At 33.0% G+C, this 15473-nt stretch overlaps 1 protein-coding gene across 5 annotated transcripts; it reads left to right on the top strand.

Annotated features, from left to right (window-relative positions):
- The first annotated feature begins 11279 nt into the window (after nt 1-11279).
- Nucleotides 11280-15409, top strand: LOC142553551 (serine/threonine-protein kinase D6PK-like). 5 transcript variants are annotated; one of them, XM_075663889.1, is made up of 4 exons: nt 11280-11715; nt 11880-11963; nt 12764-14276; nt 14513-15409. In XM_075663889.1, the coding sequence occupies exons 3-4, from the start codon at nt 12931-12933 to the stop codon at nt 15306-15308; spliced, it is 2142 nt and encodes a 713-aa protein (XP_075520004.1). In that variant the 5' UTR covers nt 11280-11715; nt 11880-11963; nt 12764-12930; the 3' UTR covers nt 15309-15409. The 5 variants fall into 5 exon arrangements, with proteins under 5 accessions (XP_075520004.1, XP_075520005.1, XP_075520001.1 ...); XM_075663890.1 differs by having other exon boundaries at nt 11877-11963; XM_075663886.1 differs by lacking the exon at nt 11880-11963.
- Nucleotides 15410-15473: the final 64 nt, after the last annotated feature.

The following is a 15473-nucleotide window of genomic DNA, read 5'->3' as shown; positions in this document are numbered from 1 at the left end:
TAGTCCACGGGTGTGCCGGGCCAACTATCATCAGGCAAGAAATCTTTACAGAAACGAGGAGGAACAAAGGGTGGGTTTGTGCATCTCAAAAGTGCCTATTGCACTCCGTGGAGAAACGGGTGGCGTCTGATGGCCGATGAGCCCATTGTTGCCCTGATTCGTCGCCGGGATCTTTAGCCACCAATTGTGATATCAGGTCCTTAGCCGTGGCAGGTATGTGTGGCTCCTTAGGGAACTCAAGGGCTCGAGCAATGATATTGGCCAATGTTATTTTGTAATCCGCGCCACGAAAAGGGGTGAAACCATAAAACATCTGGAAAATGAATATTCCTAACGTCCGCCAATCAACTGCAGTAAAGGAGATGAAGAATGCCGATAGTTAAGAACTAGAAAAAGTCGAGAAAAGATCCTCATGGTCTGAAATCGACAAGAGGATTGCACCGTAATATTATTATGAATTTGAACCCTATTTGAGGATTGTTTTCATGAATTATTATTTTTTATTGCTGCGTGGCGTCGAGACAATTTTTTTGATCTCCTATTCTAACCATTTATCCCCAAATTCTAGGGTTTTTTCTTATTGATTTTGTTAGTGTATATCTATATTATCTATACTATCTATAATCTATACTATTTCTATATTATTTTATTAAGTTTGAGACAATTAGAGTAACTAAATTTGGTGTCATGGTCTGTTTTAATAATTATATATATTAATAAAATGTTAAAATTTTAATGCAAGGTATTTGTAGTTCAGCGGATAGACTTAATGTTTCTTGGGATTTAGGTCATAGGTACAATTTCTTATTGCTGTCATTTTTTTATTCTTTTATTTTTTAATTTGTATATCAAAATTACAGTGTAGTCTCTCATTATTTCTTATAATTATATTTTGATCCTCATTTAAATATAAATCAAATGAATTATAAAAAATATTATAGAAGCACGCAACGCGTGCGTTGGTGCACTAGTATATTATATATTACTAAGTGAAAACGGTTTAGAAAAAATGTTTAAGGAGGACACCAAAATTTCTTCTCTTTTTACCTTCATCTTAACACCACCTATAATTATTCCAACCACATCAATCTCACGTCTGAAATCTTCTCAATTTAAAAAACCTTACGGTTAGTATTATTAACGCAAAAAACCCTTTTTTTCCTACCATAATATTATTACATTTTTTTATTGAAATTAAGTTTAATAGAAAAATAGATTTTTTGTCATACACAACAATACGTAAAAACAAACTAATTATAATATTCATATCAAATTAAAAATGTCCAATATTTATTCTATAAATTGATTAAACAATATTTCAAATATCTAATATTATGTCACGCGCCTAAGTCGTTATTGTTTTTACATTTTTTTATGATATTGAAATGAGTATTTGGATCGGTTCAAATAATAGGATGAAATCTAGAAATTAGGATGTAGCATTTGATTTTCAATTGATTATCTCAAATTTTCAGTGTATTCATGTTGATATAATCGTTAAATTACTTGTTTACATATTTGAACGAGTATTCAAAATTTTTGTACGATTGGTTATAGGCTGGATTTTAGAAAGAAGGTCGTCGTGCTGGAATCAGAGCTTGTTATCCCCAATTTAAATGGTTTTATTGTAGGTAACGAAAATGTGATGATGGTATATATTTTGTGTTTTACTGATTTATATATATTGTATTATTATTATTATTATTATTATTATTATTATTATTATTATTATTATTTAGAATTTAGGAAGGAGATAACGTTATTGATGATTGACAAAGAAAAAACGTTTAAAATATACTCTAGTCGATGCTCCTTCACTTGTTTTAGAAATACGATGAAGATTGTGAACAAAAAAGATTTACTATAAAAGATACTCTTTTTGCTAATTAGATTGAAATGCTGCAATGATATACAAATCACTATTCGAGATATTTATTTTTGTATTCAATTATCTAGGGGATGTTGACACAAGCACAAGGATTATGATTATCAAAACACTTGATCAAATTCTTTGTAAGTAGTACAGGAATGTAAATGATATGTTAATATGACGTGACTTTATCTAGAGACAAAAATATCCTAAACATAGAACACGAAGTTGATATATGTTTGAGATATTGAAATATTTGAGCATTCAGTCACACAAATTGACTACACTATTTCTGATTAACAAGAAATCAGTTGACTAATAATCAGTTGTTAACTAATCACTTCACCCAGGTGCAAATGCAACTAAATTATGTACAATAATTTTCAAATAAGATAAGCACATTTGTATCACATGATTTGGCCTCGCACAAGCTATACTAATGTCAATTGATAAGTATATAATCAAAGTTTTAACTACTCACTTCAATAAAATACAAATTAGACTAAATACGGTATTATAATGTTATTTTGTGAATAGAGAACATTTGTATCACATTTTAAGTCAGACTGATTAGACTAATGTCAATCGACAAGTAAATAATCAAATTATTAACTACTCACTTCACCAAAAGCAAAAACTTGTGGGAGACGGTCTCACGAGTCGTATTTTGTGATACGAATCTCTTATTTGGGTCATCCATGAAAAATTATTATTTTTTATGCTAAGAGTGTTACTTTTTATTGTGAATATCAGTGGAGTTGACCCGTCTCATAGATAAAGATTCGTGAGACCGTCTCACAAGAGAGCTAATCATCACCAAAATACAAATGAAACCAAAACAACTACATTAATGCTCAATTAAAGTATAAATCTTAGTCAATAAAGCACATTTGTTCATATTTGCTCAATCAAGTACTCATTTAACGAATGTAACATTATCAACTATATGAGGTACAAAACACCGCGGTTTTTTTTAAAAAATATTATAAATTAATAAACTTATTGTAAAAATGTGGCAAATTGTAAAGTTTTGTAAAACTAGTACAATCCGGGACTTACTGTCCCGGATATATATATATATATATATATATTTAAAAAAAAGGGAAAAGAAAATGGGGGCACGGATTTAAAAAAAATAAAATGGAGATCGGCGACGGTTTGTGCAAAACCGTCGCTATTGGCGACGGTTAAAACAAAAACCGTCGCTAAAGCAAATCCGTGAAACACCATCACGGATTTTAAAGTGTTTTCTGCGGGTATTCTTTCAATCATCGTCGAAAATAATTGTTCCTCATATTCATTCTCGCAACTTATTTCTTTCATTCGATTTATATTTGCAAAATCCATCTTTTCTACTTCGATCATATAATAATATTATTTTTTGATTTTATCGTCCATTTTATTTGAAGAGATACGAAGAGTTAATATTTAATTTCGTTGATAATATTATAATTATATATTAAGAAATAATTTTTTTGTGTACTTTTTTTATAATACTTGTCATTTATTTCGATATTAGCATCGTCCGTTGATATTATTACAAGTTCCGTATATAAATAATTTAATTTAATATAAGAATGAGTTAATATTAGTGTACTTAATACTAATGAAATTATAAAGTATTTTGTTACGTTTTTAAAGTATATTGAGAATAAGTTTTAAAATTTTCACGTAATTTTAACCTCCGTAATTTATAATACAATTAATATTATAATTATACATATATTATACATAAAATTTCACGTAAATATAAAGTCCGTAATTGATATACATATTCTAATTCCAATAAAACAATTAATATTATAATTATTGTAATTATTGTAATTGTTGTAGATATAATATTATATCACGTAAATTAAATATAACTATTGTAATTATTATAGATATAATATTATATCAAGTAAATATAATTATTGTAATTAAATTAAGTATATTAATTAAAATTTGTAATTATTGTAGATATAATATTATATCACGTAAATTAAATATAATTATTGTAATTATTGTAGATATAATATTATATTAAGTAAATATAATTATTGATATTTAATTAAGTATATTAATTAAATTTTGTAATTATTGTAGATATAATATTATATCACGTAAATTAAATATAACTATTGTAATTATTGTAATTGTTGTGGATATAATATTATATCAAGTAAATATAATTATTGTAATTAAATTAAGTATAGTTATTAAATTATTGTAATTAGTGTAGATATAATATTATATCACGTAAATATAATTTTTATATTTAAATTAAGTATATTTATTATTATTCGAAAAATTCTAAATTACAGTATTACAATTCCAATAATACAAATAATATTATAACTATTGTTATTACTTAAAACTTAAAACTGGTATAATGAACGGGTTTTTCTAAAAAAAAATATTATAAATAAAAAAACTACAACATGTGAAGTTATTAATGTAATTACAAAATTATGTATTAAAATTTTGTATTTATTAATAATTCTTGTTCATTGCAGGTACCATATTTATTATTTTTTTAATATTCAAACTATTTTTTAATATCGCGATTAATATTAAAAATATACTATTTAACTAAATTATACTTAATCATATAATGTTAGTGAACAAAATTATAATTACATTAATATAATATAAATAATACAAACAAAATATTAAAAAATTTAATTAAATTATCTTCTCAGACGTAATTATACAGAACTCGTAATAATATCAACGGACGATGCTAATATCTGAAATAAATGACATATATTATAAAAAAATTACACAAAAAATACTTCTTAATATATAATTATAATATTATCAACGAAATTAAACATTACATATTCGTATCTCTTCAAATGAAATTGACGATAAAATCAACAAATAATATTAATATATGATCGAAGTAGAAAAGATGGATTTTGCACATATAAATCGGATGAAAGAAATAAGTTGCGAGAATGAATATGAGGAACAATTATTTTCGACGATGATGGAAAGAATACCCGCATTTGTACTTGATAGAAGAAAACACACACGGCTTCTTAGAATCCGTGACAGGGTTTCACGGATTTGCCTTAGCGACGGTTTTTGGTTAAACCGTCGCCAATAGCGACGGTTTTGCCGATCTCTCTTTTATTATTATTTTTTTAAATTCGTGCCCCCACTTTCTTTTTCTTTTTTTTAAAAAAATAAAAAATATGAATCCGGGACTGTAAGTCCTGAATTGTACTAGTTTTACAAAAATTTACAATTTACCACATTTTTACAATAAATTTATTAATTTATAATATTTAAAAAAAACCCAAACATCGCATCGTCACAGTAAATAATTAATCTATCACTAAGAATATCGCTAACCACTTGATTTTTGTTTTTGCTTTTTTTTAAAAAAAGTTAGAGATTAGTATAATATACTTAATTTCGAATCAACATCTCATTCAAAATTTGATATTTTGATATCATATGAGTTGTAAGTTATCAACAATTTTTTTAAATGAAGTCTGAAATATGAGAGTAAGTTTCCAGACAGTCTAATATATTTATATCTGTGGGGACCCGGACGCTAATCATGTTCTTAATCATCATTGGGACTAATTAATTAATTATAAACATGGTTTAATTTCTTTTTAAAATGCGGAACAGTAGTGAAATAAAACATATATACATCTCAGTATAAAAGTACAAGTCATGTACTACATACATTTATTCAACTAAGGTTTAACAGCTAATATCAAGTGTCCAACCCTATCTCTAATCCAAGTCCGGAGCCTCCACTCTAATCACGATCTTTCCTCATCTCCTCGACCCTGAACCTGTCCCACCTGTTGTCATGCACACATACAAAACAAGACAACAGCCGGATAACTCCGGTGAGAATAAATCCGAGTATAAACAATGTAAACATGCAATCATATAAAAACATATACAAAAGCATATAACAAATATCATTCACATGCAGCCAATCAACAAACATGAATGATATAAAACTGTAAATCAACTAGTCATCACAGACTCGACTCAAACAACGCGTCGTCTCAGACTCGACTCAACTCTAACCTAGGGATCCCAATGTCTGGATATTGATAATTATATCGAATCCCAGTCGATAGGAATGAATCAACCCTAAACGGCATCGATATAATTCATATATCCAGTGTCTGGGCGAAACAGCCACAGAATTGACGAATCAGTCAAGAATTAAGCGAATCAGCCAATAACTAGACGAATCAGCCAGTAATTAAGCGAATCAGCCAAAGTTTAGACGAATCAGTCGATAACCAGACGAATCAGCCAATAACCAGACGAATCAGCCGGTGACTAAGCGAATCAGCCAATGACTAAACAATCAGTAGTCAATTACATGCAGTGGCTATAAATCAATAGACTACAAACATCAATATCATCAATTACAAATATCAATGCAATAAACTAAGTATGTGATTTAGGAAAACTCGAGTCAAACCTCACTCGAGTTGTGCAATCTCAACTCAACATTAATTTATACATTTCTTTCTGATACTCTGACTCTGTCGAAGTCTCGAACTCAAAGCCTGTCAATACTCAATCTGACAATAACAATATCGAGGGTACGATATCAATACACCACTCAATCAATACTGGATATAATCAGAATTCAATCAAATTCTGTTTCAACAATATAACGTCATAGTCTCAATATATCCAGTAATATCATCTCAGTCAGATATCAATTCTAACATTTTATAATCGGTAATAATTCAATTCTGATATCAAATCGATTCCAAAACAACTCCGAAAATCATAACAATTCCATATGGTATTTATTCTTCAGTCCGATTTCGATTATACGATGTCTAACATGACCAGAACATCATATAAGAATCATATCAGATTCTGACAATACCATAATTTCAAATCATATCAAAACGTAACAAAACTTACGTCCAATTGTAGCCTGCGTCGGTAGGAACATAATACCAAAGTCGGATTCAAAATCTGACGGACGGATTGAAATATAAAGGCGTAAGGATTTTCAACCCTTTTTCAGAAACCTTTTCTCAATTTTCTTTACGTTTCTTTGCTTCTGAAGAAATCGTGCATATATATATATATATATATACACATACCCGTACATGCAGCAAGGCAAATGGCACATTCTTCACGCAACACGTCTCGCGCATATGCGCGACATCAATCGGCGCATATGCGCGAGACCTTAAGTCTCGGCGCGTGTCTTCCCAACTGCTGGCGCATATGCGCGACACATTTCCGCGCATATGCGCCCAACTCTCTGGACTCGGCATTCCTGAATACACCTGCTCGCGCATATGCGCGTCATGTCTCGCGCATATGCGCGAGACTTACTGTCTCGGCAATCACCCCAAATACTTGCCTCGTGCATATGCGCGAGGTGTTCTGTCCTCGCGAAGGATCTTTCGCGCATATGCGCGCCTTTCTCCGCGCATGTGCATGATGCCTACTGGTTTTCAACCTTTGTTCATGCTATTCCATGTCCTCTTCCATGTCATATCATTTTCAATTCATAATTCAATCTCCTTTTCGGATATCCTAATCTGATCCGTTTCGTCTATACTCTCCTCAATTGATTAACGAATCATTTCAGATTAATAGGATAAAATTCTCGGGCCTTACAATATCTGTGAGATAGATTGACATTATCTATATTTACAAAAAAAACTAATAATAAAAAAAAAATCAAGGACCGAGATAGATACAGATCGAAGATCTGTTCACATAATTGACTTATGAAATGGTGTCTTATAAATTTTTATACAAATATGATGTTTCTTCCCAAATTAATATTTTGGTGTAATATGAGTTGCATACAAGCTATCCGCTATCGTTTTCTTTCTATATTTTGATATTATCTTAGAACATCATAACAAAATTCTATTGTTTAAGTAGATAATTTTACTATTTATATATTTTCTAACACACAATTATGCATATATTTACTTTTTGTATATAATATTATTTGATGTCAAGTAATTTTTTTATAATAAAATGCATAATTTCGAATATTAATTTCCAGAACATTTTTTTCTATATTTAAATTGAGTAATTATATTCCTTTAGTTTTTTTTTTAATATTTTATAATAGCTTTATGGGCTATATTGAAATCATTGTTTTAATATCATATCAAAAGAATATGATCAATTATTTTATGCACTGTTCAATTATTTATTATAGGAAAAGTGATAATATATTTACATTATATATATATTATAATTTTTTTTGAGGATAACATATATTTATTTGAACCAGTATAATAATATAGACATAAATTTGAAACAAAAACTTGTGCACCTGCGAAAATGGCCGATTACAAATGGATCTTAAGGGAGTGTTTGGCAGGGGTGGTAATGTGGGTTTATAATTTTTAACCCACCTTATTCCTTGTTTGGTACGAGTGATTATTTAATCAAGTCAATCCCTCCTATGAATGATTAGGTTATATTAACTGGGATAAAATAATCATTCCTCACCCCTATGATTATTTATCCTACTCTTAATACATCCTATTTTTTTCAATTTTACCCTTCTCCAAATCCAAACTCACCACCACTTTCATCCACCAACCGACTACCTCCGCCGCCGGCCGACTCCCGCCGCCCGCCGCCCGTCATCGGACGCCGCCGACGCCGCCGACGCCGACCACCCCTTCCGACCCCCGCCGGCCATCCCCCGGCCGCCGCCGCGGCCAACCACCCCCTCCTCCTGCCGCCGCCGACCGACAATCACACCGCTGGCCGACCACCACCGCCGCAAAAATGGAAGGACAATTTTGTCAATTCATCAAAAGATTATTATTTATTTCATTCTTAATAATCATATCAAACATAATATTATTTTATCATTATCTACTTCAATCATTCTTTTTATCATTTATGTGTTAATCATTCCGTAATCCTATCATTTAAACCATACATGGCCCAAAAGACTATAAAATATCAAAGATGGCCCGCTTTGTATAAAAATATTGGGCTTTTTTCTGTACAGTGCGACGTTAATTTTATTTTAAGCTCATCGAGCTTGATTTTTACTTGAATTCCTGTTTCCAAATAAGTCCATCTTCTATTCAAAATCTGATTCTTTTTTTTTTTTGGTCAAAAAGTAATTTTTGAAATGATATTCTTATTGTCATTAATCATTAATAAAACTTGTGACAAAAAACCGGGTTTTTATCCAGTGGTCTCACTTGTCCGCCAACTTGAGGGGGACTCAGAGTTAGTCCTGTCCCCCTCCCCAGTGATAATAATAAAAATATTCGTTACAATGGCATTGGATTATTTACGCCGTCTTTCTTCAATATAGATACTTAAATGTCAATAGCAAAACTTGCTTCGTTGTTGTTATCATTATTATTAGTATTATTATTATGGTGATCATATTAATACTTTTAAGTAATTTTTGTTAGAATTATTATTATTATTATTATTGTACGAGTAAGTCTTTTATGAGACAGTCTTATATATCTTTTTCCGTGAAACATGTAAACATGATTCACACTTAAAGTGGAAAATAATATTTTTTTTTAATCGGGTCGGGTTGAAAATCTTTTTTACAAAATTAACTTATAAGATGACAAGAGTTTTTGTGTTATTATACACCACCCATACATTACAACTTTTTTTTTATTAATTTAAAAAATCAAAACTAAAGCAGTCTTTCGAGTGTTTGACAACTATTTGATTATTGCTCTTGCTGAACGATGGTGATATGAGACACACATTTTATTTTTGATGTGGTGAAACAACTGTTACGTTACAAGATGTTTCGATAATTTGGGGTCTAACAATTGATGGTGACCAGTGACTGTAATACATGTTTTACATACATGATGAGGTAGAAAATAAGGAAAATTCTCAGATGTTCGTACAATTCCCTTCTGCCTATAAAAATAGGCATACACCATTAGTACCACAAATAACATGTCAACGAAGATTCTCCAAGAACCATTGTCAGGAATCATATGTTTCTTCATCCACAATGACGAATGCTACCAGTATAACCTGATTGTTCATATCCAGAGTGACATCGATCAACATTTTCTGTTTGTATTTTGTGTATAAATGTGTACCATCGACGCTAAATTTTTTTCGAAAGTGCCAAAACTCATATGTGAACGTCTTGAATGTCTAGAAAACATAGTTCAATGTCTTCAATCGCTTTTGTATTTGATCTGAGAAATTTCCATTTCACAATCGTTCCATGATTATATTTGGACATGGCACATATATATTTTGGAAATTTTTGCACAGAGCTCTTCCATGGACCATAAGCAATTTTCACTGTGTATTTCAAACTTCGTCATGCTTTCATATACGAGATTTGATATTTATATTTATCTTTCACATTTTACACGATATATTTAATCTCGTATAAAATATCACATCGTACAACTCTCAATAGCGTTTCTGCCCCCATATCACTGTTCAAGTTGTGATAGTCTATACTGACAGTGGTAAATATACATGTGTGAGACCCGCCATATTTTGTTATTTTCCAGTAACCCGTTTTCGACTTGAAAGAAGTTCGAAGACCCCATCAACATATGATCGTAGAAGAATCATTTTTGCATCATAATTTCCATAAAATGCATGTATCATCCACGCCATGATACTCACGCCTGACAACTCTAACAGAGTAATCTTTCACAGATATAATAAGATCATTCTTATCCTTAAAAAACATATTTACGCATATCTCATCTCTCCGGATTATAGTAGCTTGTTCCCATTTCAGAAGGTACACCGACATAATTAAAATGCTCTTCCCCGAAAACTTAAATAAAAAATGACGGTATTTCGAAAGTGTTAAAAAAAATTATACGACTTGCCTCAGCAACGTTTCACGAGGTGGTTGACGAGATGATATCACTTCATCAAGATTTGCATGTGTATTCACATCTTCGTCGGCATTCACTTCTTCTTCTTCTTCTTCAGACTCGTTACGTGACATCCCCGGTTCAATATCACTTCTGAAAACATCCTCATCAGTGGCCAGATTCGTAAAACGAGCCCCGTATATAAGCCAACATTGTTTGGCTCACAATTATAACTTTATGGATTTTGGCTCACAATTATAACTTTATGGATTCCAACTTGCTCAATCAACATTTAGGTCTCAACCTAATTTCGTATTTGGCCAACATGTAGCAGAATTTGGTTTAGATGGCTTAGGAGACGCTGTGACGCTAAAAACGTGCAATGTCAGCTGTCAACAGAAGCGAATGCTGCCTTTACCACTTACAGTGTATGCTACTACATGGGCAACATCTACTATTGCTGGTGGCGTTTTGCATTACTCTTGCAAAACTAATGCAAAACTGCAAAACCCCAACAACTAAATTAATTATGAATTTTTTCAAAAAATTTTATAATAAAAAAAACTCATGCATTACTTCCTCCAACCCCACCTACATCCCACACTCACAAGCCTAGCATAGTGTGTGATTTACTGGAGACAAAATCTTGAAGCTTATTTATTTTGCGGCATTTTTCAACTCCACTTTCCGCCATTCTAGTGCCAACACAAATTAAATGATCATCATCATAATTCACGGTGCAGGACCAAAAACAGACCACAGTGTTTCTTCTCGTGAGTTGAATCAAGAATTTCCCATTCTCATACGCTCTTCTTCCTTATATCTCCACTACTCAACGTACAAAACTTGGGCTGTTTCTTTTTACTCCCTTTTAATCAATCTGCCTGTAAACTCGACCCCTCCGTTCCTCGTGTTCTTAATGGAGGGAAAAGCTATAAACTTTTCCAAATATACTGGCGGTTCTGCCTCTAATCTGTTTCAAATTTGAAGAGAGTAGTGGAATTTTGGTTCTTGATGCTTTGATCATTTCATCAGGTACCATTTTGAGTTCTGTCTCTCTGTTTCTTTTCTCAGAATCAATATCTATTATCTTTGTGTGTTTACTACGTTTTTAGGTTAATTGGTAGTAATTTTTTAAGTTCGGTTTTCTTGTTTAGTTTCTTGCTTTTTTGTGCTTAATTTTTTTTTTTTAATAGCAGTTGGTCTGCAAGTGGTCCAATTTATTGGTTTATCCATGTTACTGGTCCGGAGATGGAGCAACAAGAAATAAATGAGCGATAGTGGTTTCTTTCTTCTCCTTTCCATCTCCGCTTATTTGATGGGAATTTGTTGTTTGGAGGGAAGAAAATAACTTAGTTGTGTTATCGGTTAATGCTGTTTTTTTTTTCTTCTTTTTTTTTCCAATATTTTGTTCTCAAATTTTTAATATTTTGCCTACTATTATCCTATTGTTGGTGTGTTTTGGCTTTCACTAGTTTTCTGTTAATTTCTCAAAGCTGATGATAGATGGTTAGTTCATTTTACTCAGCGGAGGACTGTTTTTTAAATTCCTGAGTTTTTTACATGGATACATATCAAATTTTTTGAGAAATTAAGAATGAGACTCAAGAAACTAGAGGAAATGGATGGGTGAGCTTCATGGTCAACAGCATATGTTTTCATGGAAGATTGTACAATATTTTAAGAAAATCTGGGAACGGAATGAAATTATTTGAATTGGAGCTATGAATTCCAGTTTTAACTAAGTTGTGAGAAATTATTCAAATAGCCAGTTTCACGGCATTTAAAACCATTTCGAGATAACGGAATGAGGGTCAAATTTCTTAATGTGAATGCTTTGTGCAATACATTATCTGCTTTTCTATTCTTGATTTATTTTGAAGAAGTAAGTTTATTATCTACTTCAGTTGATATACAATTACTTTCATTCTCTGTTGTATTCATCTATGGCAAAATCATTAGAAAGTGAGAATGGAAGTGCAAAATATAGCTGTATAGCATTTCTTAATCAACTAATTTTAGCTCATAATTTCCTGGAAGTGTTAAACTTTAACCGATATTTTGTGCTGTAAAATGAATACAGCCTAGGGAGTTTGCCTTGTTGAGGGCTCCAACATTCAAGATGATTGAGGGATCCCATCTAGTATTTTGGTTTAGCTTTCCAGACCCGGGCTTCTTCGTCACTTGAGTGCATGTCTGAGATCGATAGAGGGTTTCTTTTGTTTCTACGACTAAATTTTGTTGGTATAGATGTCTCTAATCACAAATGTGTTGCCTGGGAGTTGTGAAATAGTAGAGTTGACCGAAAAACACAATCCCGAAACTGAAAGAGTCAGTGGAAATAATAGAAAGTGGCATTCAGGAAAGGCTCGGAAGAAGTACTACTCTATAGAGGATGAAATTAACAAACTTTTTGATACGATTGATATTAGGCGAAGTTCTAGTCTAGATGTTGACTGGCTAGAGCGAAATGCTGGAGGTACTTTTAGTAAAAGAGCCATGAAAAGACCGATGAGAATCGGCCCGTCTCAAGTTTCTGGTATCGGAACTTCAGAGTCTGGGAGCTTGAAACAAGCCCTGAGAGGATCATGCATCTCTCAAGCATCAGAAATGGCCGCAATGAGAAAACGAACGTCGAAACCGTCAGCATCACCTGGCGCTTCATATGCAGGAGCTATCCATAGGTTATACAGGGTTGCCTCCAGTGAATCTGTTCAACCCCATGATGAAAGCAAAGAGTTATCCTTAACACCGGAAAGAATCTCGTTAAATATTTTAGAAAAACCTGAATTTGGACATTCATTCATTACAGGAATATCTGAGAGAAATACACAATTTTCTGTTTTGAATGAGACAGTTCCTATCTCTGAGGAGGGTTCAATCACGAGGAGTGCAAAGGCCAAGGAAAAGGAAGAAAGGTTACAGTCTGTATTTCTATTGTCAAGTTTTTCTTCAAAAAGCAAGCTTATCGAACATTCAAGCAGGGTTTTTGGTTTTAACAAGCAAGGCTTAAGAAACAAGAACAATCTTGGTCCTAGTATCATAAGCAAATCAAAGATTGTATTGACAAGAGCTGATGAAAGATCGAGATCAAGGGAAAGAGGGGAGATATCTCAAAGCTCAAAAAGTAGCGTAGGGGAATACAGCAGTACGACTAGTAATAGCGATGAAAGTTATGTAAGTCTGTCTAGTCGCAGTGGCTATCGGCCGCACATGTCGAAAGACTTGAGATGGAAAGCGTTACACTCTGTTCAGAAGCAGCACGGAAGCTTGGGTTTGGAACACTTCAAGCTGTTGAAGATGCTTGGAGGTGGAGATATTGGGACAGTTTATCTTTCTGAGCTGATTGGCACTAGTTGCCTCTTTGCTGTGAAAGTAATGGATTATGATTTTTTGGCAAGCAGAAAGAAAGTTATGAGGGCTCAAACTGAAAAAGAGATACTAGAAATGCTGGATCACCCATTTCTCCCCACACTTTATGCGCACTTTACAACCAAGAAATTCTTGTTGTTGGTTATGGAGCACTGTCCGGGAGGTGATCTTCATGTGCACCGTCAAAAGCAGTCCACGAAGAGTTTTCCTGAGCAGGCAGTCAGGTAAAGTTTCAAACAGTAGTTTCCCAATAGCCCTTTCAGACGTATAATTTATTTGGGGAAGTAAACTACACCATAAACTTCAATGAGCATGCTCGAAAGTATAGTAACCGAAGTCCTCTGCTTTTGACTTTGTACTTTCTCACAAGAGCTTTATTCGTGTTTGCAAAGTTCAGAGGTTTATTAACAAGGCTTGTTAAGGAATAATAACTGGATTTGTGTTTCAACACTCTATGCAGGTTCTATGTTTCTGAAGTCCTCCTTGCACTGGAGTACCTTCACATGCTTGGCGTTGTGTACAGAGACCTGAAACCCGAAAACATATTGGTTAGAGAAGATGGGCATATAATGCTCTCAGATTTTGACTTGTCTTTTAGATGCACCGTAAATCCTATGCTGCTCAACTCATCGTCGCCACTTTCGGAACCCCCAAAGAAAATGTCCAGTCCATGCTCTGGTTCTAGCTGCATCGACCATTTTTGCCTCCAACCATCATGGCAGCTATCTTGTTTTACACCAAGATTTTTATTCGCAGCCTCCAAAACACGAAAACTAAACCCTGACCAATTCATTCCATTGCCGCAACTTGTAGTCGAGCCCACAAATGCTCGGTCCAACTCCTTTGTAGGAACACATGAATACCTGGCTCCAGAGATAATCAAGGGGGAAGGCCATGGGAGTGCAGTGGATTGGTGGACACTAGGGATTTTTCTATACGAGCTTTTATATGGTAAGACGCCCTTTAAAGGATCAAGCAACGAGGATACTATATCAAATGTGTCGTCCCAATGCCTCGAGTTTCCTGCTTATCCTATGGTGAGTTCTCGTGCTCGAGACTTGATCAGACAGTTATTACAGAAGGAACCAGAGAATAGACTAGGCTCGACAAAGGGTGCAGCAGAGATCAAGCAACACCCATTCTTTGAAGGCCTGAACTGGGCTTTGATTCGATGCGCAACGCCTCCTAAGTTCTTCGATTTGGGAAGCACCATCCCTGAGTTTAGAGCGGATGAAATAGAATTTGAGATGTTTTAGCAAATTTTAATGTGGAAGTATTACAGCTAGGAATTTCCATTTTAACTCAAGTTTCTTCTTACAGTTTGTTACTGATATATAGAATATGGTGCAAATGTATTTCAAAGAATATGCTACCCGTGGAAAATAAAATAACTGTTATATCCAAAGTTGTAGTGAATCACA

The sequence above is a fragment of the Primulina tabacum genome, chromosome 8 (genome assembly GCF_025594145.1).
Source record: "Primulina tabacum isolate GXHZ01 chromosome 8, ASM2559414v2, whole genome shotgun sequence".
NCBI classification, from domain to species: Eukaryota; Viridiplantae; Streptophyta; class Magnoliopsida; order Lamiales; family Gesneriaceae; genus Primulina; species Primulina tabacum.
The sequence above is the reverse complement of the archived record's forward strand: the minus strand, read 5'-3'. Positions and strand labels throughout refer to the sequence as shown.